The sequence below is a fragment of the Hermetia illucens genome, chromosome 4 (genome assembly GCF_905115235.1).
Source record: "Hermetia illucens chromosome 4, iHerIll2.2.curated.20191125, whole genome shotgun sequence".
Lineage (NCBI taxonomy): Eukaryota > Metazoa > Arthropoda > Insecta > Diptera > Stratiomyidae > Hermetia > Hermetia illucens.
In genome coordinates this window covers 112,831,552-112,854,630 of record NC_051852.1, presented here as the reverse complement: position 1 = coordinate 112,854,630, position 23,079 = coordinate 112,831,552, and the positions used below count along the sequence as shown (strand labels likewise).

The following is a 23,079-nucleotide window of genomic DNA, read 5'->3' as shown; positions in this document are numbered from 1 at the left end:
CCCTTGAGAAATTCTGCTTTGTTTTCCTTCCCGACCAAATTTCTGTACGTCGTCAGTGCGTTTTTGTACCCAGGCCAGTCCCTCCACTAGAATTTTCCTGTATATACATCGGGTTCATAGTACGCAAATGTGGGTCTCTGGCTTCTTCTGATAAATCTCCCTTAAAAAATTTACTGAAAACGGATTATATTTTACTCTTCATCTAGGGGTACGAAACTCCGGTTGGAGAACGTGGAGCTCAACTCTCAGGTGGACAGAAACAGCGTATTGCAATTGCGCGTGCCTTGGTGCGAAACCCCGATATATTACTGCTCGATGAAGCCACATCCGCTTTGGATACAGCGAGTGAAGCTAAGGTTCAAGCAGCACTGGAGAAGGTGTGTATTAAATAACTTGATCTTAATCTAAATAAAAAAAATCATTGTTTATTATTTTCAGGCTAGCGAAGGTCGTACTACAATAATCGTCGCCCACCGTTTATCGACTATCCGAAATGCTGATAGGATTTTCGTTATCCAAAATGGAGTTGTTGTCGAAGTAGGAGATCATTACGAATTGATGCAGAAAGAAGGACACTATTATAACCTAGTTACAACACAGATTGGCGAGGAAGATCAAAAAGGTAACAAGAGCGCTTCGGTAGATAATCTCTGTTTACGATCCTTCGGTGGTTTATTGAGAGGAAATCAATTCCAACTGTTAATATTCAACCCCTCCTCTAGATTTACTATAATGCAAAAAATTGTTTTTGAAGAAATTGTGAGCAATTCTGCGTTGAGTTTCAACCAATTTTAAAAAATAATAAAATTCTAAGCAGACCTCGTTTCATTTCAGCAAGCACACCTGTTCGATCGAATTCCCTTGTACCTGAAATTGACGAAGACGAGATGGAAATTGAAATGGAAACCCCTGAACAAACTGTGAGTTAAATTGAAAAACTCAGTTCGAATTCTAATGCTTTCTTTCCAGGATGTTGAACTAGAAAATGAAAAAGAAGCTTCAATCTCAATGTTCACTATCATAAAATGGAACGAGAAGGAAAAGTTCTACATTTTAACCGGAACACTCTCATCGATCGTTATGGGTGTTGCAATGCCGATCTTTGCAGTATTATTTGGTGAAATTTTAGGGGTAAGTACTTCATAACATATTTTAAGCTAAAATAATGATTATTTCTGAATCAATAAATATGAACGATATTCTAGGTGCTATCAGCAAAGGATGATGATTACATTCGATCAGAAACGAATATTTACTGTCTGTATTTTGTAATAGCCGGTATAGCTGTAGGAACAGCAACATTTCTACAAATATCCACATTTAGTGTAGCTGGTGAACGTCTTACTGAAAGGATACGTGATATGGCATTTTGTGCAATGCTACGACAAGAAGTGGGATGGTTCGATAATAAGTCAAATGGAACAGGGACACTATGCGCTCGATTATCCAGTGATTCGGCGGCTGTACAAGGGGTAAGCTATAAGTTGAAGGGATCTATACATTCGGTGTTTAAAATTGATTTAAAAATCTTGTTATATCCCAGGCAACAGGACAGAGAATTGGAACCATATTCCAGTCAGTTGCTACCCTTGTACTCGGTGTTGGTTTATCTATGTACTACGAATGGAGATTGGGTTTATTAGCACTAGTTTTCACACCATTCATTTTAATTGCGACGTATTTGCAACGTAAAGTTATGGTTTCAGAAAACTTGGGAACCAGAAAGTCAATGGAAGCTTCTACAAAGGTAAGAAATATATTTGTACATTTAGTAATGGAAGTGTCGTTTGGAAAGAATGAGGCAGGCAAGGGAATGCATAGTAAAAGACATCCTGGAGTTCACTTTTGTAAAAGCGACTGCAGCGGTATATTTCATAGTTAGGAAAGTGACTATGTGGCAGTTTTTATTGAAAAGAAAACCTGTCTAAAATCGATCCTTCTTCTTTTTTTTTATGGACTTGGAAATTTTCAAAAGACTCTGGCCTGGACATGTCCTGCCTCGTAGGTAGGTAGGATGGTTCCCCTGAAGGTTTATCAGCTATAGGCAGGAGTACCAGCTTCTGCCGCTTCAATCACGCAGGAAGGATCTATTCGGATATGCACACTTCGGATGATTCCGCGAACATATTCGGTCTACATTTTACCGCAAGCTTGAGGGCCTTATTGGGTATGCCGTCTAGACCCGAGGCTTTATTGTCGCTTATTCTACCGCATGTCTCGAGCAGCTCGTCTCTGGTGACTACCGGAATCGGCGTCAGTACTCCCTCTTAGTGAGGAAATAGCCCCTGGATGATTTTTTAAGAACAGGGTAGGGCACGTGAACCACGTAGATTAAAGGCCTCTGAATCGCCCCTCCACTGTGAACAGAGCTCCTTAAACCATTGTCTCTTGCTCCACTGGATGGAGGGCTTGAGGTTCTTGCGGGTATCTTTATAAGTATGCTATTTCCTCTGATTGATCCTAGTGCTGCCCCTCTTGATGGGTCACGCATTAAAGTCACCGTCTATCTTTGGACTTCGTCCTCTTGCGTCGAAAATAAGAGTATTTACCAGGTCTTCAAATTCAGACAATATAAGGCCCGCTCGGGCGTAGCAGCAGTATACGAATATACCGCACAAAGCCACTAGCCGCCTAACCCACAGTATATTGTATGGCTTGGTGACCGCACACCCATATCGCCGCTTTACCAGTCGAATCTGTGAAACGTACAAGATCGTCAAAGTTTCTGTTCTTGTGATGGCAATTTTCATCTTATTGCACTCGTTGGTAATATGTTTTTTCTTCCCACACCTTCAACATCAATCGGACCGATCAATACCGCTAGGGAATGACTCTACGAAGTATTCAAATATCAGGCATTTGAAGTACCTCTTTAGAGAGATCTGTTTCCTTAGACGGCAAACAACACATCTAATTTCAACTTTCCCTGCGGCCAACAACTTCTGCGCTGGCTTCACTGGCAGTTACATTGTGGCCTTTTGCCCCATAAACTTTTCTGAGAGATTCTTCTGAAAATTCCGCCTACTTGAATTGTTGTTTCAAGGCAGTGCGGATTTCTTCTCTGGATATCACTTCATCAAGACCCAAATAATAGATTTCATGTTTTTGAAAAACTACCGGGATATTCTCCCTAAGCGATTTTATAACTTAATTACGAAAGCCTTCAGTTTTTCCCATGCTTGACTTCACTTCAAACACGAAAGCCCTTTCTGGATCCCCCGGATTTTGCTGACATTTCCGCCTAGGTCTCTTAGGTCGGGGTCAGCTTTATTATATTTTGGTATTTGATAGATTTCCCTTACAGGAGATTACAATTGTATCTGGACGACCTTAGTCCATCTACCGTTTTTATTTTCCTAGGGTTTCGCTTCGTGAGCCGACACATGTTTCCCCCTTTTGACTTTTAGTTCCGTTTGTTGGACTGGTTCGAATGCTCTTTTTTCTTTTTGTCGCTTGTTGACTCCCTAAAGGTTCCCCCTTTTTATCTCGCACTTTTTTACTTTGCCAGAGGTCGATGATCTTGCACTTTAATATCACGTTGGTCCCCCGTGAAACTGTCGGCACAGCAGTTTCCAGCTTTTCCTTAGGTGTTCTTTTTTCTTCTTGGTACCTATTATAAAGCCCCCTTATGACTCTCGCCACGTTCTTAATTGCGCAATGCCCGCTGTGCTTGTCCTTGATGAGTGCGAACTATTTTAGCTCAAAGCTGCAATTCTTCCGAGTCAGGATCTTGGCCGGATTACTGCTTTTACAGACTTTTTCGCTTTTGTAATTTGCTTAGCTTCCATTAGCTTTCTCTTTTGCCGTTTTTGGCATTAGAGGAGATCTCAAAATTGATGAGGCTCTCCTGAATGGATCTATTTCCTGGTGCTGGAGTACCTCTTGAAGAGATGCAATGGGTGTCGAAATCACCTTTTTCGGCCAGCCATCTCTTTTCAGCCCATCATTCTTTGTCTTTTTTGTTGGTGTTCCTAGCAAAGTTATGCTTCGTTTGAACACCTACTTCTCTAAAGGTGTCCACCACTGAGACACTGCGATCGAAGAATATCGACGTGGAACTTAAGGGCGGTCCACATACGAGTAAAAGAGAGGTGCAATTTTTTTCAGCGAATATAGCCATGTGAGGTAGCAAATCAAAGGTATCGATCACTGCTTTTTGAAACAGTATTAGTTTAGACATTGACTGTAGAGGAGAGGAGTGAGGGGCCGAAAATTATTACTTTAAGGACCCGTCATCAGAAACCACGGAAAAGGTTATCGCGGTTCACACACATGGTATCTAGGCCTCAAAATACTCTTCATTACAATATCTTATCAAATAAAATTAATAATTGTATACTATTATATTTTGAAAATTTACTGCGGTCTCCCCTTAATTTCAACCTAGATCCATATAATTTTGAATTAATGTGGGTTTTAATATGAACGAAAACTATCATGTACCCAAATATTCTTTCATAAAAATCAACAAAACCTATCATACCTGTAACGCCGAGCTTGGGACCTCCACCTTGTTTTTTTTTTCAAGTTTGGCTGTCTGTCTGACCTAAGTCCATTCCAGTTGGTGTGGACGAAAGATCTTATTGTTTTAAATATGAGCTTTGATGATGATGATGATGATGATGATGATGATGAAGAGAAGGAGAGTTTGAGTTCGACTGCAGAATGGTTGAATGTACGTGGTAACGTTTCTCACGATAACAGCTGCAATGTGAGTCTGGCTTCTGCAGACAACAGGAAATAGTCAAGTATGGACTGACATCTGGGTCTTGTGGGTGTGTCTGATAGGACCAACTCAAGTTGGGTTTAATGGGTTTTCTCAGGGTTACGCCAATTAAACTTTTTGACGAGTCGGTAAAGAGGTGGGTTTCGGGTTGAAGCCGCCACCAAAAATGTGAAGTACTTGGTTTTTAACTAAAGATTGCTCAAGACTTGTACATCGCTCAGTTGGATATTGACATTTAATTTGACGAAAATTTGACCTAATTTCCGAAATCCAGTTGATAGTTTCGCAGGTTTTCAACCAATGGGGTCGGGGTTCTAGGAAGGATCCTAGTAGGTTGCGAGTAAGATACACCAAACCTTGCATCTTCTATGTCACCGCTTGATTATCTCTCGCTTCATTCTGTTTTTAGCAAACATCTTTCTATGCCGGGCATCCGAGGTAGATGCCGTAGTGCGACTTTCTGTCGAGGGACTTATAAAGTCCCACGCATATGAGTTTTTTTCGCCCTGGATAAACCTGTGCACAACCGAGCCTTTTTGGACGATGTGCCCCAAGTTTTAGCAGTTATAGCACTGCACTTCTTGCACCGGCTTGACTTTTTCCAGCGTTACTTTTTGGTGAAGTGTATACTTCAACTTAAATGCTATATTGAGCTCTTGAGAGAGATCAACAGTCACTATCAACACTTTTAACCGATAGCGACTTCATCAGGACCGTCAAATTTTCCTTGACAAGCGCGTTGTCTTTACGCGTCACGAAGCTAACTACCGTCTTCATTTATAATTGTAGGTGTTCTTTGGTAAGCTCACGTAAAATATCCACGTGACTCCTTTCTTCGTGGAGACTACGTATTATTAAAAATGGACTCGCACCAACTTAAGTTTGTTCTTCCGGCTGACACTCCAGTTTCTGCAACATTATAGTCTTCTGCTGCTGCAGCTCCTTTATCTAAGTTAGAAAGCTGGAACTCCTCGATCTACACTTCGCGGGACCCGATGATGACTTGCCTGGGATTATAATATTACTTCTTTTGGCGGACATCCTATCCGCAACCCCATCCGCAACTGCTGCTGATTCACACTAGAAATATCTTGGTGCGGCCGGCCTCCGGCAGGATGGCTGAAGTAAGGGTAGTGTTTCGCTATGGAAGTCTTACAGAGCAAGCAATCGTCCGTGCAAGGGATTTTCTTACACTCGAGTTTCAGGTTAGAGGTTGACTGTAGCCATTCAGTATCTGCTTCTGCCTATTGTGCCGCAATTAAAATAGTGATACCTTTGCAGAGTACAATTTTCACAATTCTTGAAGGAGCATCGGCCACAGAACAGTCGCATTTCTTGATTGTTGATCTGTGGTGAATTGGTTGGTTTAGTTTAATTGACTAACCCTCTTAGACAACAAGTTGACATCAGGGTACTATATGAGCGCTAAATTAGCGGTGGCCTCCTTGCACTATATGTCATCTTTCTTCGACCCAATACGGAAAGAACTGGCTCAAGGACTTTTAAAAGCCCTATAAATATATTACTCTATCATCCATAGAAACTCTTACTTGGCTGCCTAATATTTTAATGAAGTATATCCAAGGCTTTTTGCCATAAAGATCGTCCAGTGGTTTCCATAACTAAGTCGATCGAATGTCAATATGGTGACTTCCGAAAAGTATTAAATTCGCTATTTTTTGGTACTGTGCGTATGGTAGAGATTTTTATCTAGAACTTGATCAAAATAAACTTAGTAATATTCCGGAAGGTATCCAAATAATTGAACCCAAACCCATGGCGTCTATTTTGGAACTACCCATCTCTTTTTTCGCAAATTTAAACAAATTCTGAATTAATTCTAAATTTTCTCTAATGATCTTATTTTTCTACAATTCTCTTTTCAGTTGGCCGTTGAAGTTGTGTCCAGTATTCGAACTGTCGTATCACTTGGTCGTGAGAAAATGTTCCATGATCAATATATAGCCCTCCTAAAACCCGCTGTTGACGTAATCATTATTTGGAACATTCCAGCATATGTAGTAAATGTTTAACAAAAATCTTTTTTTACAGAAAGCAAAAATAAACACCCATTTCCGTGGTTTTGTTTTCGGATTAGCCAGATCACTTATGTTCTTTGCCTTTGCGGCCTGCATGTTCTATGGTGGACACTTAGTTGTCAATGATGGGATTCCTTATGTAAATGTTTTCAAGTGAGTACTTTTAAAATATTTCCAATAGATACAGTAGATACAGTAGATAGCTTATCGCTACAATTCCCAAGAGGAGACCAAAACCGAAAACCATGATTGAGCAAGATTTCGGTTGATTGCTGATGATGTACTCCAATTCATATTAGGATATTACAAGAAGCTTATATAAACATACAGAAGCTTATATAAACATATAATACATATTTCACACGATTAAGGGCCTGCCGGCTGGCAATGAGAATGAGCAGAACGAATGACTAGCCAGACGTAACTCCGCTCTTGGCAATCCCACGGTGGATGCAGTCGTCGTCCCGCTGGCAACTGTGAAAGATGGAATTTACTCGTACTACTTAACAGCCGCTGACTTGAGATAACGGGGGCTCACCACCTACGCTAAATTAAGGAGGATCCTTCAACAAAGCCCAATTGCGAGAGCTTTTTTGTCAAACGCCCGCAAAGCTAAACTCCGCATAATATAAATTCACATTATCAAAGTTGGGACGGTTCCTTTGCGAATTCCCAGCTCCAGGTAAATCTAAGCTGCGGATTCTAGGTAAACAATTCTTTGGGAAACTTAAAGTGATCTCTGGGTGTGGGGTAGGGGAGCTGCTATCCTTCACCAACGCCACGGATCGGGTATGGATATCTGAGCCGACTACATACTACTTCTCTTGTCCTTCCCACAACAGGCACCGCTTAGGAGTGACATGGAAACAGCATTAAAACGGCGCACCAACATGCTAATTGGACTCCTCGTAATGACCACTGATGTCTACCTATCTACTCCACACTATAAAATCCTTGATCTACTAATTCGCCGAATTTATAATGAAAAAGGGTCCTTTGTTATAGCATAGCTATTACTAGAAACATTCTCTTTAGTGTATGTTTGATCTAGTTGTCACCTTTGTATTAAATTCGAACAGCGCATATCGAAAACAGAATTTATGGGACTTTTCAACTTTTGAATTTTCCAATTCTTGGTTGTATACCCTGTGAGTTGGGGTTCAAGAATAGATTCCAAACCTTCTCTGCCTGTCGTAAAAGGCGACTTAAAAAGATAGCAATGTGTGGGTTAGCAACTTGTTAATTTCGAAGCGTTACTGCTACTGAAACATCAACAATGCCTCGGATAGAGACTGACGTCGCGGCTACGACCTTTAGCTATCAAAAAGGGACAATTATTGATTTCTAGAATGTGCGGATACTCCTTGACAAAGGTATCGAGTGTCCCTAAAATACTCACTTTCTTCAACTGGAGCGATAATTCCAGCAATATAAGCTGAATATTTTCGGTATAGAAACTAATATTTTGGGACTCTCCAGAGTATGCCTCTCCCTCTTGCGGCAATGTGTTTTTGTACTCTAGAATGTCAAGTGGTAGCCGACGCAAATCCGGCGCCGGATTGTTACTGATGGCTACTGCACCTGGGGCCGGATTTTGATTGGAGGATTCCAGTCCAGGTAAGGAACATCACAATTATAGAGTGCTTTGCACCAACGGAAATTTCGGTTATAGTGGAGAGAATTTTCTATGAGCAATTACATGCAGTTCAAAAGAAGCTTCCGAAAGATAATATTGTGAACGTAGTGGGTGATTTGAATCCCAAGGTGGGTATTGAGCGCATTTTGCTCCGGTATTAGGGACCGTAAAGATAATGGTGGGAGGTTCTTGGATTTCTGTTGCTTCTATCAACACGTCGGATATCCTATGTAACCACCCTGCCATTATTAATGAGCATCTTGGAACGCATCAAGGAACATCTTGAAGGGTTGATCGTCAGAAAACAGGCTGGGTTCCGCTCCAGATCCTCCTGCCAAATCAACACTCTCCGAATCATATTGAAATAGTGTCAGAGTTTAGACTTCTACTTCACCTGCTCTTCGTCGATTTCGAGAAGGGTTTCGAGCAGGCTTTCGATAGCGTAAACGAGGAGCGTATCTGGCGTATTCTAGGTAGAAGGGACATTCCGGAGAAGTTAATAGCTATTATCAAAGTGACATATGATAGCCCGAAACGACCTATATCGAGGTAAAATCTCAGAGGGATTTGAGGGCTGATGCGGAGTCCGGCAGGATTACATTCTGACAAAGAGATAATTTTTTCTTGTTGTCGATGGTGTTCTTTATGCTGCCTTGTCCGGAGGGCTTCCTCAAATACCTCGATTACGCTGACGACATTAGTCTGCTCTCTCACCAACCTCGGACTCGGACTCTGGATTTGAAACGAGACAAATAGAGTCGAATCGAAAATAAACATCTACAAGGTCCACAGTGTTACCGGTCGTCGAACTTTTCCTCTCTGCTGAACAGAGCATCGAAGACGTTAATCAATTTGTATATCTTGTATATCGCGTTTGTTGGTTTGTCTAAAATCTGGAAATGCAGTTATATCAACACAAAGATCAAGTTCGAACTTTTCTGTGCTAATGTTTTTCTATGTGGGTACGTCTTACTCCCATACACGTGGAAGGGACACCCACTGTTACTGAAAAGCTCTAAAACCTCCTTTAATACTTTTCTGCGACATGTCATCGTCGGCACACGGGCGAGTTTCCCTTGAATGAGTTGCGCGTAATGGTGGTTGACGCGACGTGTCATGGAATCTAGCGAATTTAATCAATCATCAATCAATAATCAGTTGGATGCTTTACTTTGTCAACAATGTCTTTCTCAACGCTATTATCCCCTAATAGCAAAAAAGAGTCTATCCTGTGTTGTAGGGTAACATAAAAATTAGACTCCTCTTCTTTCAACAATTCCTTTCTATTACTAGTTACTAAATATTTATTTATATCATTCTTCCAGGGTCTCACAAGCACTTATTATGGGCACAGTTTCTATCGGTAATGCCTTGGCTTTCGCTCCTAATTTCCAAAAGGGATTGCAGGCGGCAGCGAAATTTTACGCTTTATTCAACCGCGTTCCACTTGTGACTGACAGTGCTGCCGTCAACCCAGACAAGCATGTTGAACTTCAGGGAAATATTTTCTACAAGGAGGTTACCTTCACTTACCCCACTCGCCCAAACATAGAAGTATTACGTGGTCTAACACTACCTGTATCAAAAGGACAAACAATTGCGCTGGTTGGACCTTCAGGATGCGGAAAGTCAACATGCATTCAACTATTGGAGCGTTTCTACGATGTCACAGGAGGATCAGTAAACGTTGATGAACATGATGTCCGCTCAATCACAATGGCTAATCTTCGGTCATATTTGGGAATCGTATCGCAGGAGCCTTCTTTGTTTGATCGTACTATAGCCGAAAATATAGCATACGGAGACAATTCTAGACATGTGACTGAGGAAGAAGTCATTCAAGCAGCCAAAAAGGCCAATATTCACAACTTTATATCAACATTGCCACTGGTAAGGAAGTATCCTTAGAAAATTTGAATAAGTAAAAGATTGAGACGATAGAAAATCAAATGATGCAATTATAATATTATCACTTAGTCCTAAAATCGTAAGCATAGGAAATCTCAAATTTAGAAACGATACTAAAATGCCAACTGATAAATTTCTGCCTTGAATTTCCAGGGATATGAGACAAGATTGGGAGAAAAGGGCACTCAGCTCTCCGGAGGTCAAAAACAACGTGTTGCTATAGCACGAGCTCTCGTCCGAAACCCGAGAATATTGCTCCTTGATGAAGCCACCTCAGCTTTGGATGCAGAAAGTGAGAAGGTGGGTTCAACTTTGTAAAGAAATAATCTTGGTATTCACAAGGAAAATATTCCAGGTCGTTCAAGAAGCTCTTGATGCGGCGCGCGAAGGACGGACATGTATATCAATTGCCCATCGGTTATCTACAATTGTAGATTCGGATGTGATATTCGTTATAGATGGTGGTGTTGTCACCGAAAGTGGAACTCATAAAGAACTTTTGGCTAAACGAGGAATGTACTATCAATTGTACAAATTGCAGTCGGGTGCCAGATAACATGGTACCTTCACGACCCTCAGATCAACTGGTTAGCTCATTCGTCAGATTATCGAAACTATCGTTGCCTTCTTCTAGTAATACAAGTACAGGCCGCATGTATTTTCTTAAAGTTAGCCATTTTACTACACTAGCGTTTTATGTATATTTCGTGTCTGTTGATATTTAAAATCAAAACGTACAAAATAAAATTATTTTTAAAAATTATTGGATTTCCATTGATCTAATATGTGAAACGGTGAGTGCAATCAGTCAGCTTAGGAGCTATAAGCCGCCAGGAGCCGATGGAATTAAAATGGAGGTATGACGGTGCTAAGTACCATCTGTAAAATATTCTCCGCTATCCTGCTGAGTCGGATGGCCGCATTCACCCAGAACATTATTGGCCTTTGGTCTTGAAACGACCTGATTGTTCTAGATTCTTCAGATATTGGATATGAATATCGCTAGCAATTGCTTTCGAGTCGAAGCCTTGACATTTTAAAATAAACTTAGAAATCAGAACTTAAATGAATTTATTGATATAAAGTTAAGGAATATTCAACGAGACTCTCTCAAAGTTATGGAATAATTAGCGAGACTCTCTCAAAGTTAAAATTTTACAACTTTTCAATAATTCGTTTAGTTTGACTGAAAATTCATTGTCAACTCAACTTTTTAAACTTCAATTATTTTTCACATTTTCATTTCCAAGCCTACTCCGCCACGGAGAACACCGGTGGTGGCATCTGACAGTCGAATTGTTAACCAAATTCTAATAATAAAAATGAATTTCGAATGTTGTTAATCCTGCTGCGCCACGTCACTCCGCGCCCAGATGAAACTTAGGGGTTCATTCGCTGAGAGTCGAGAATACAGTACGGGCATTCGTATGGAGGCTGCAGCGGCTTCCGGACAGTAGCTCGCCAATTTCCTGCACCTGCTGCAAGAACTTCGACAAATTTCTCGGTGTTCACCTTCATGACATCGTACGCACAGCTTCCAGTGTACGAGCGAAACCAATGATAGTTGGGAATAGAGTGGATTGGCTGTTTAAAACTGCGAGCTCTGTTTTCGCCGCCATTTCGAGAATTCGTTTCCCTCTGGAGTCGAAGCATGCCCCATTCAAGTGTTCTGGCATTGAAATTACCCCCAACCAGGATCCGCCCTTCCTTGCCAAAGATAGCATCCGCCATAGCACCAAGCCTGCGTTGAGAGTCCGCCACCACCTCGTTCGATGTTAGATAGACACTGAAAAACGTTATCCCTAACCATCGAATCCAGACAAAGCCATCACCAGACCCTGGGCGAGAATCCTAAAGCAGATGCCGCCCCGAACCTAAATGATGGACCGCGACGGTATCCGATGCATCGGCGTACCATCACGCTGGGCCCCTGTTTCGGTACTATTCACCGATGAGTACTAAAACAACTTTTTTATCAGCAGCTTCCTGCACCAGCAACTCATGAGCGGGAGCACTCCGGTGCATATTGATCTGTAGGATGCGAATCACGTTAACTCCGTCCCAGTTCTTTCCAGTTCTACTCTGAAGGCTGGACACGGCCCGGAGCTCACAGTATGTACAACGCTCTCATCAGACGTGCCACGATCCTTGCATAGAACGCAACTCTCCTTTTTCTTGCAAGTATTCTCTTTATGACCTATTAGGCCGCATCGGTAGCATGTTACCTTCCTATCAGGTCCGTGTTCTTCATACTACATACATACTAAAAAGGATACAGAATACCGAAGAGCAGTAAGGCAACAACGGTGAAATAATTTGCTGAAAGGTCGGTGGACTTACAAACGAGGTATCACATATTGATGAGTGGATTCAGCGACACCAAAGCAAAATTAACTATAATACTATTGACACAATTGCTAGCAGGTGGTAACAGGAAGTATCCGATCCAATTCAGGTTGGATGACTCTTCATTTTGTCCTGAATCTGGTTGCACATGTGCAGGGCTAAAGCATGGTATTTCTACTGTCCGCGATTTTACTCAAAGAGTGGAAACTTCCTGATGAAAAGCACAAGAAAATTTTGGTAAATATCTAATTTTTACTATAATCCCAAGGGCGTATTCATTAATTGTAACATTTCTCCGAATATAGATCCGATCCGATATAGAATTCAAATAAAACATATTTAATGCCGCCACAACACCCTGTATCTTTCGCGGTCCTCAAGGACAAATGCTATGCATGTTTAACACCAGTGTTTCTATGGAAACAGTTTGTTTACTGTATATCAAGAAATTTCCAAGGATTTCAAATTCCTTCAATACCATCCTATAACATTCCCTCGGATATCTAACAAAGGAGGATATTTATATTTTCACCTACGAAATTGCAAAAATACTTTATTAAAGGAGCATTTTACAATGTCAGCAATATCTGTGAGAGGTCAACCTTTTCGCCCTAGAACAAGTGTGTCTTGCCGAAGTGGCCAACGGGTCGTTCCCCCATTCTCAATCCAATCCCTGCAAAAGAATTCCAAGGTTCTGGAAGGTCCACCAAAACTGCAAAAACGTAGGTATTCTGACATTAACCAATTCGTCTCTTGGCAAGGACTTATTATCTTTCAGGCAAACATATAATACAGCCCAGAGTTACATCCTTTCGAATGTACTACGATAGAGGAGATTTGCCTATTAAAATGGAATACCTCACAGGTGGCGATAAAATTGCGTGGACGGTAAGTAGGTCATTGGTACTCATGGAAAAATCAACTAAGGAGAAAGGGTTTTCTTTGATTTTTACTTGAGTAAACTTTGAATTGAAGGTAATATGATCAAAATCCATTAATAATTTACAGGTTGACATTGAAAAACTAGACTACAGCCTCTACCTTCCACTATTTTTTGATGGACTATCGGAAACAAAACATCCCCACAAAACATACGCTAGACAAGGAGTTCTGGATTTGATTGCACATGGCGGGGACAAAATTTACCCGGTCATCCCGCAATTAATTATTCCGATAAAAAGTGAGTACTTGCATACTCAGGAAATTGAGAGTTTGCTTCTTTTCAACCAATCTTAGAAAAATCAAAAAGGACTAATATTCTGTCATATTGGATTGTGTATTTCTGTAGACGCACTCAGCACTGGGAATAAGGAAGTGATGTGTATTACTTTGAAGATACTGCAACAGCTGGTCATGTCCTCTGATTTGATAGGACCAGCTCTGGTGCCATTTTATCGGCAACTTCTGCCAATGTTCAATCTCCACAAAGTAAGGAATAGTAAGTATGATCTATTTTCTAACCATTGAGGTATACAGTGTCAGTAGGTTGTCACTTTTTTCAGTCAATTGTGGAGATGAAATCGATTATGGTCAAAAGAACAGCCTGAATTTGGGCGATCTCATTGATGAAACTCTGCAGGTTCTGGAGATGCATGGCGGCGAAGACGCTTTTATAAATATTAAATATATGGTTCCCACCTATGAGTCATGTTATTTGAACTAGGAGTGTAAACGATAAGAACTTGTGCCAAAATACATTGTAAGTCGTTAAGTAAGATTTAAACATTAAAATATGAATAAATATTTGAAAGAAAAAACAATGAACTCTCATTACTTCCAAACAAATGATTTTTAAAATATAAAAGATCCGGTGCTTCCATTTTCATTTGTTCTTAATACTCTTAGTGTAGTTATGAACTGCTATGTACAGGCTACTGCCATGACAATGTGGTGCCCGAGGGAGACTAATGAACCTTTCTGCGAAGTATGAGTTAAGGGTTGTATAATTCACTCAAAGCATTCCCTGCTTACCGTAAAAGGCGACTAATGAATAAAGATTTGTGGGGTAAGAGGCGGCACATCTCAAAGTCAATTGTGTTTTACAAACGGTTACCACGCCTCGGAATCGAAATGATGTTTTCTAGAATGCCCACTTGCTCCAACTTTGGCGAGAATTTCATCTATACAGATTGGTTATTCTACGGTTAAGAGAGGTTAAATGGTGGGACTTTGGGGAGCATCCCTCTTACTTCTGGCAAGCCTGCCAGAAGTAAGCCTGAATCCGCTTTTGGATTAATGCCTGCTGCTTCCGTTGTCCTGGGAACCCGTATTAGACAGAATACTAACTGCGAGATTCTGGTGCAGAATGAAATAGTGCAGTGTTACGCACCAATCAGCAGCTCAATGTAGTCCTGGAGAGAGTTCCTAAACGGGACTTTAGGATTGTGATGGAAGATCTGAATGCCAAGGTGGGCTCTGATAGTACTTTGCCCGAACGTGTGATAGGGAAGCATGGTCTTGAAAGGTTTGCGGCTTTCTGTAGTTTCCAAGCTCCTCTTCGTATCGGAAATCAGATTAACCCTAGACGGCCCTGAACGAGACCCTTTTTGATGGCCGACTGCTTTCGCCCTGCGACGGAGAGACGGCGAAGGATGAAGGCGAGTCTCCCCCGTCTAAAAACGGGTCAAATTGTACAAACTGGTCCTCCAGGTTGAGGATTGGGTAGGGCTGACAACCCTACAAGGAAAACAACTTGTTACGAAGCCACAACAGGAGCCTCGGACTGGACGGATAATACAACGACGAACTCGGCAACGACAAAGGAATAACGATTTACGCATTTTCTCATGGAACGTGCGCTCCCTGTACAGGGATGAAGCTGTTGAGCAACTAGCCAACACCCTGTTCCGATATAGGACTGATGTAACAGCGTTACAGGAGATGCATTGGACAGGGACCGGTTTTCCAGAGAAGAGTCACTACACCGTATATTATAGCGGCGATCCAGTAAACCATGTACTCGGAGTAGCTTTCTTAGTCAGCCAAAAAATGAAATCTGCTGTTATCGGCTTTGAAAACATAAGCAAACGGCTATGCACTCTGCGCTTGCGAGGCAAATTTAGAAATATAAGTCTCATTAACGTTCACGCCGCTACCGAAGAGACTGCAGAATCGGAGAAGGATACCTTCTACGAGGCAGTAGAACGAACCCTCGAAGCCTGCCCCAGATATGATATCAAAATCATACTTGGGGATTTCAACATTCAACTAGGGACAGAGTCCGTATTCAGGCGATACGTTGGCTCTCATAGCTTACATCAAAATACAAATGATAACGGACTGCGGATTATTCAATTAGAAGTGACACACGAAATGGTTGTTGGAAGTACTTGGTTTGAGCCATACGTGGGCCTCTCCAGACGGGATCACTTTCAACCAAATTGACCACGCATTGATCGAACGCCGCCACCTCTCAGCCTTGATGAATGTCAGAACATATAGGGGGGCCAATATAAACTCCGATCACTATCTCGTTGGCAGTGCTCCGAGCTCGAATAACAACACCTCCCAGAATCCCCTCTGACAATCAGGTGAGAGTTAACACTGAAGCCATCCACAATACAGGCTTATGCAACATCTATAAGAGGGAAATGGACGCCGCAACAGAGATCCTGGAGATGAAGCATAAACAAATGATCTTCACAATTATCTGAAGAACGTTATCATTGATACGGCCACAAACATACTTGGCCCCAACCGCAAAAAGAGTCGGAACGGCTGGTTTGACGAAGAATGCAAGCTAGCAACGGAACAGAAGAATGCTGCATACCGAGTAATGCTGCATTCTCAAAGGACGCGGGCAGGCGGAGAGGCTTATCACGAACTCCGGCGAGCGGAAAAGCGACTTCACAGACGGAAAAAGGAAGCCTGGGAAAATCAACAGGTCTGTGAACTCGAAAAGTACAGGAAGCAACCGCACCAGGCGCGGCAGTTTTACCAACAAGTCAGCAGGATGAAGCGTTACACACCTCGATGTTCATCCTGCCGAGACAAAGAGGGAAATCTGATCTGAACAACCAAAACATCGACGAGTTGGAGGTCCAGCCAACTGAAGACGACGGACAAATACTGCCACCAACAAGTATAGAAGAAATAGTCCATGCAATTCATCGGCTTAAAAATAATACTCAAAAACGCTTTTACATGTATTGCCCTATTTTGTTAATAAAATTATTTTTGGAATACATTAAATAGCGAATTGTTTTTGAGTAAAGTAATTAAGAATTCAAATACCCTCGCAATGCTATACTTCTTTGTAACTTTGGGATGAAGAGCGAATACTTTTTCCCAGCACTGTCCTTCCTTTAGTGCACTTTTCGCATTTTACTGAGCATCTTATCCAATTAGTTCACCATTTATCAAACATGATAACTCTTCCAAATCATGGGAACATGATTATTCTATGCATTTTTTGTACCTTCAACTTCAAATTTACTACATAATTGCAAATATATAATAACAATTAGAACCGACAAAGGGGAATCCCCGCGGAAGTTCGATTAAATCTTGGAAGACGGTTTATCTAAATACGGTTGAAAACATATTGGCAATCATTACATTGCCATCTACAATTTCAAATAGAAACTATTTTGAATTGTCTTTCACAATCAGATGGAGCAAGTGTCATTGGAAATCGTGGATGATACCTTTGTACTAGTAGCCGACACAAAACGTACACAACTCCCCGTCGAAACTCTCTCGGAGATACGAGTTGTGTACAAAAATCGCGTCTTCAACTGCAACCGCAAGTGCACTCGGTGTTTATCTTAGCGTGCGAAAAGTGAAATTAAACCGGTCAAAATGCTTCGAAAAGTTAGTAAATAGTGCAAAAAGACTGCAGCAAGTGTTTCGCCACATTCTAGTGTGACTTACGGTTCAAGATTGATCGGATTCATGGCGAAAATCAATTGAAGAAAATGTGAGTAGCAGTCGTGTGTGAGTGTAGAGTGCCTGACGGGTCTCCTCCATTTTGTTCCGAGAAGATTTCATAGCTCGGAAAATTTGATCTTCTTTTCCATTGTTCGAATGATGAGATGTTTCCCATGTATCTCGGTATTGCCGGATAAACGTAAATTTTAATTGTACTGTAAAGTAAGGAGGCGTCGACGCTCGTTTTGCCCCGAGTGTGTGGGGTTGCGATCCTGGGAAAATCGATGACTCCTTTTTCAACCCTCGGATATGTCATGTTCTAGGCGAGAGCGAAATGTGCGTGTGGTGATTGTGAATAGGCCAGTATAGTAGTTTGTCACGTAGACCAGTATAGCAGGTTTCAGTGGCAGAGTTCATTTGTTTACGGTAGGATTGCTTGGTTTGGTCGCCTCCTGCACTTGTCGGCGTGGTTTCCCGTGAGCACGAGCAGTATCTTGGAGGACTTGCGTCTTTCGGACATTAATCTGCTTATCTGACTTCATTTCTCCAAGATTCGCGGAATCCTTGCTTTTCCTCTCGTGTAATCGCAATGTAGGCGAAGTATGCATCCGACATGGAATGAACTATGCTGGGCTGGTTGATCGACATTTACATGATTCACAATAATGCGTGCATTACATTGTCGTGAAAAAAGTAGTTCGTACGGGAGAAATACGTTTTCTGTGATTTATTTTGGAAACGAGTGTGATATTTTACAGCAGTGATTAGCGGGAAGCTGCTTAGCATCGGTAGAAGCACGGAAATCGAAAACGCAGGTAAGCGAGATTTTGGTGGCTTGGAAAATGGTGGACACCTTTTTCATCAGCCTCCTCTGTGTAGACTTGAGACCAATGGTCCGATTCTCTCTGGATTTCACAAGAGTGACCGATATTTTTCACGTTTCACCTCACGTTTGCGGTGTTCAATAAACTCAGAAAATACTTTTTATCGCGTGCTAGTGCAGACATCGATATTTTATAGGAATGTTGCAGAGTTCTCTATTTTTGCCTAAATCAGTTGTAATACATTTTGTTAATATTTGATGTAATGTTGCCTAGAACGCTCTAATTTGTCCCATTGAGGGAATATTCACATATGTATACTGAAAAGAATTTGACTTGACTGCAGAAAAAGTGCCGGTGAACTATACGATTTTCGATTTCAACACATTTTATAAAGCCCACAGTTCCTGTTTGAACCTTGCTAACAAAAAAAAAACAAGTTATCAGAAAGACGGCCAAAATGACCTCTTAAAAAATTTGGTAGGCTCTCAAGATTATCCTGATGAGACTTCTTTAATAAATTATTGAGTGATCGTGTTCCATGCAACCAGGTTGACTTAACTACTTGTTCAAACTTTTGACAATAATGAAGGCGGAGCTAGTCCTTTTTAGATGTTGAACTGTATTATAACATTGGTGGTGAACATTTGCCCGAAACCTTCAGTGATCTGCCCATCAAAACAGATAGTTCAGACACCGCCATATTGAAAGCATGTGTAGTTAAAACGGGCAAGGAACACTAATCTCTTCTCTCTTCAGGTGGTAGCAGGTAGGTGTGTAAACCAATTACCGTAGCGAAAACCGAGATCGGTGTAGGACACAGCTTTGGTCAAATATTTGTGTTTGGAAGCGATGATGCCACTATTTACTATTAACTTAAAGCTATAGGTCTTCAATTTATCGAGCTGCTCGTCCTATTATAGCTTTGTTAGTAATAGTGCGATTTCCAACACACTTGGTAGAATCATGCTCTACATTGCTGCAGCGTCCTGATCAGATTTTTGGTTTGGGTAGTTTCTGAGAATGGGTCCGTTAAAGAAATTACCAATTTGTTTTACACAAAAACTTGAAAAGATATCATCAGGTCGAGTTTGCCACTCTTCACGATCGTACGGGAATTTGGCACGATTACGATTGTCCAAAAACAATTCTTTCGAATTTCAGCCCATATGTCTTGGGTCCTGATGGGGAGCCCATTTAAGAGGCATTTCGTACCTAGCATACGGGAGAATAACTTCCTCAAAAATATCAGCATAGACATTTTCATCCACGGTGCTCTTGATCCAGTATATTGGACCAACACCATAATAGGGAAAATAAGCCCGTATCATGATGCTGGATATGGACACCTCTGTTTTTCGGTATAAACCGAAAATTGTATTCATAATCGACGAAACTTGGATTTAGTGTCTTGCTCCTTTGAGGCCACAAAGAACGATTTTAATTTTGTCCGTCCGTAAAAAAATTTTTTTTTTTTTTTTTTGTTTTTAGAGGTTGTATTTCACATGTATGCTAATATCAAATTCTTTCCACAATATGATTTGCTTTCAAAAGTCGCTCATTTCTTGGATTTCGGTCGTTCAAATTATGATCCCTCGATCTGCTCCGAACTGTTTCAGCACATGTCTTCAAATTGAATTCCTCTTTTATAAAAATTGCATGCGATCCTGGACTTCTATACGAAAACTTCACGAAACATTTTCGTACGAAAGCCACAAAAAACACGTGGTCTAAGAGTTTCAACTATTTTTTGTATTTGATCACAATTGCAATCATTCTAGCTAACAGGAAAGAGATCCTTCAATATTTTTTTATGTATTATCCTCCTTGATACGCTTTCTTATCAAATTTCGCTTTACGGGGGTAGTTTTGCAAAAAAAAAAATCGATTTTATTTTCTCTATTAGTAAAAGTGATCAAACTTACTGTTTTGGTTACAGAGTCGATCTATTATAAAGAAGAACAATCGTCACTGCTATTATTTTTACCGCGATGAATCACTACTTTTTAATAGAAATTAATTTTGATAAAAGTTGTTATAGTGTGGTTGTTGTAAATTATAACCACTTTGACACTTCGCTGGAAGTGACATTTAACAACAGACAAATTCCTAAAAAATTGAAAGTGAGAAATTATTTTGAGATGCATGTAATGTTGGATATCACACTGTTATTTTTTGTCGCCAATGTACGTATGATATTTCGAGTTGTGCCCTTCCCATTTTTAGCAAAAAAAAATACTATTTTTATCTATTTTGATTCCACTGACTATCGTGGATGAAATCAACAAAGTTGAAATTGATGTTTACAAAAGTGCTGCTGTATAAATGTCATCGGTTACATCATTGCTTTCGACCGCACTTAGCTTCCGATCACTCATGTTGGTGGGTCGTCGTGGTCATTGCTGTCAACAATTCCCATTAACAATGGACGAACATTCAAAATTTTATGCTACACGCACTGAGTTTGCTGAGAATGTCATAATAGCTCACAATGCTATTACATCTGTTCCACTTGACCTGTCGCTAAACACGCTTATATGCTATATGCGAGATACTGTTTAAACGTATTCATACAGTCCCTTTTTCAATTTTTGGAGAACAAATCCTTATTAAAATCGGTCCATTGTCATTCTAATATTATTGTCACGTTATTATACACTTAGAAAACACCCTTAAATGCATCCTAGAAAAACACTATTATGGAGACGATACTGGGAAATTTGGTTGAGATCCTACTATTGTTAACAAATTTATAGTAGATTAATGGTTACTGGAATGTAATGAAAATTTAAAAAAATCCTTTCCTTTCAAAGGATTGTCTAAAAGACGAAACAAGTCAAAATGTGAGGGGTAAGTTAAGGGGAGTACGGTAATTAGACTACCTGCTCCCCATTTAACTCTGCAATTTTTCGCTGAAGTTAATTCAGCTGTGTGCGGCCTATGATTGTGACATTTTACACGTTACTTCTTTTTTCTCTAAAGTTGCCTCCAAATACTCCAGCTGGGCACAATATACTTCTGCTGTTGGGATTTGATTGCATGCTATGTAACAATTCCCGTCGAATATTTTTTGTAATTAGTCAATTTCTCATCCTTTGTAACCAAATAGCAATGAAATGCTGTTTGGGTGTGAAACGCAACTGTTCTAGTGCTCTTTCTTGTTCATGTGGGATAACTCATGGAAAATCCAGAAATAAAATTTTACAATATAACTCAAGGCCCAATTCTTCTGTCCATGGTGGTACGGTGAACATTTAACCTCTCTGATAGGTCACTAACAGTTAATTAATCTTCCTCCTCAAATGCCACAATTCGTCGCTTCCAGAATGTGGCTGATCTTCGATCCGTTTGTCTTCATCCTGAAAATGTCGGGACGATTCTTGACATACAATGTCAATAAACGTCCATCGGTCGTGGATCGAACTCATATAGTCAGCCTACCTCCTTTTTGAAAACGCAGCATTTCATTGACTACTGGGGAGAGATTATCCTGGCAGTCTCTGCCAAAAGGGTTTTCCCATCCTAAACACGATGTAGCTAGTAGAGGTGTCGTCACTATGGTAATTTTTTAAAATCGAAAAAAAAATCATACACATCCAATAGTTTCACGAAAATGCAGCATTCGTTATAATATGGAGTAGGATACATAAAATATTTGCGAGACCGCTATCGCGAGAATGTACTATCACTGTGTAAATTCCTTGACAATCTTTCTTGAACCTTTACAAGAGTACTATCGCACTATGATGGTTAATGTCAAATATAGAAATAAATAAATGTGCCTTTGAGGAAATGGTATTCGCTTTCAGGCAGTATTCTCGCTTGATAAACAAAATATTCTGTTTGAAAAAGTGTCGATGATGTGCACAATTGTTTCCATGGATACTTTTAAACAAGTCGGGAAACCGGAAGCCGGACGCTTCAGGTATGGAAGGTTTTGTGTATTTCTTTTATAAAGAGACTTGGGTGTGCATTTGTCCCATATATTATGTGAAAATAGCCACTTTCAAGTGATATTGACATTCATAGTCTCGAATTTGCAGAGAAGCGACAACTTTGACCTAGTATTACTTTGTTAGTAATAGTGCGATTTTCATCAAATTCGGCAGGATCATGCCCTATGCTGTAGCCTATATTGTTGCAAAATTTTGTGATTCTAGGGTGAATTTAAGGGGGGTTTTCCTGTCAATTACTAAAAACTATATTATTAACTATTATTAACTTGATTTGAACAGGTATCGGTATGGAGGGTATTTCGGAGCCTAGGCACCATATAGTGACAGCCTCCTGATTTTTTCAGATTTTTCGGTTTGGTAGTTTCTGAGAATGGGTTCGTTAAAAAAAATGACCACTTTCAACCCCCCGCACCCCCACCTTTTCAACAAATGTCAAAACTAAGACTGGCTTCGAAAAGTACTAATCGAGACCTTTAATTTGATACCCCACATGACTATATTTAATGAAAAAAAAAATGTACACCTTCCCTTTACATGTATGGGCACAACAAACAAAACCTTAAAAATGAATACGTATTTATCTTAGATGTAAACACTGCAACAATTTTCTCGTGTCCTGTTGATATTTAAGTAATCAATATCGAGTTTTTTCGTGAAGTTTCCCCTCACAAGCGAAAACAAAATACTAACCACTAATTAAGATGGGGAGATACGCCGCTTACTACTGATTAAAATGTATTTTCAGTGACTTCCCTTAAATAGTAATAAAATGCATATA

The 23,079-nt window shown here is 40.4% G+C and overlaps 3 protein-coding genes across 9 annotated transcripts in view; all 3 read left to right on the top strand.

Annotated features, from left to right (window-relative positions):
• Positions 1–11,072, top strand: part of LOC119653805 (ATP-dependent translocase ABCB1) — a 53,472-nt gene extending 42,400 nt beyond the window's left edge. For all 4 annotated transcript variants that reach the window (XM_038058825.1, XM_038058824.1, XM_038058826.1 and 1 more), the window contains 11 exons: positions 207–377; positions 439–622; positions 835–920; positions 970–1,131; positions 1,206–1,472; positions 1,544–1,747; positions 6,613–6,714; positions 6,779–6,918; positions 9,727–10,291; positions 10,463–10,609; positions 10,665–11,072. In XM_038058825.1, coding sequence (XP_037914753.1) covers positions 207–377; positions 439–622; positions 835–920; positions 970–1,131; positions 1,206–1,472; positions 1,544–1,747; positions 6,613–6,714; positions 6,779–6,918; positions 9,727–10,291; positions 10,463–10,609; positions 10,665–10,865 — 2,229 coding nt within the window. In that variant the 3' untranslated portion in view covers positions 10,866–11,072. The remainder of the gene's footprint in view (positions 1–206; positions 378–438; positions 623–834; positions 921–969; positions 1,132–1,205; positions 1,473–1,543; positions 1,748–6,612; positions 6,715–6,778; positions 6,919–9,726; positions 10,292–10,462; positions 10,610–10,664) is intronic.
• Positions 11,073–13,077: 2,005 nt separating this feature from the next.
• Positions 13,078–14,401, top strand: LOC119655369 (parkin coregulated gene protein homolog). Its single transcript, XM_038061233.1, has 5 exons — positions 13,078–13,377; positions 13,434–13,543; positions 13,664–13,835; positions 13,944–14,093; positions 14,158–14,401. Exons 1-5 carry the CDS (start codon positions 13,230–13,232, stop codon positions 14,316–14,318), a joined length of 741 nt encoding a protein of 246 aa, XP_037917161.1. The 5' UTR covers positions 13,078–13,229; the 3' UTR covers positions 14,319–14,401.
• A 2,571-nt stretch (positions 14,402–16,972) lies between these two features.
• Positions 16,973–23,079, top strand: part of LOC119656091 — a 46,168-nt gene continuing 40,061 nt past the window's right edge. The window contains exon 1 of one of the 4 annotated variants that reach the window (XM_038062397.1): positions 16,973–18,339. The gene's annotated coding sequence lies outside the window, so the exon portion shown is untranslated. The remainder of the gene's footprint in view (positions 18,340–23,079) is intronic. The other 3 variants (XM_038062398.1, XM_038062396.1, XM_038062395.1) reach the window with 3 other exon arrangements.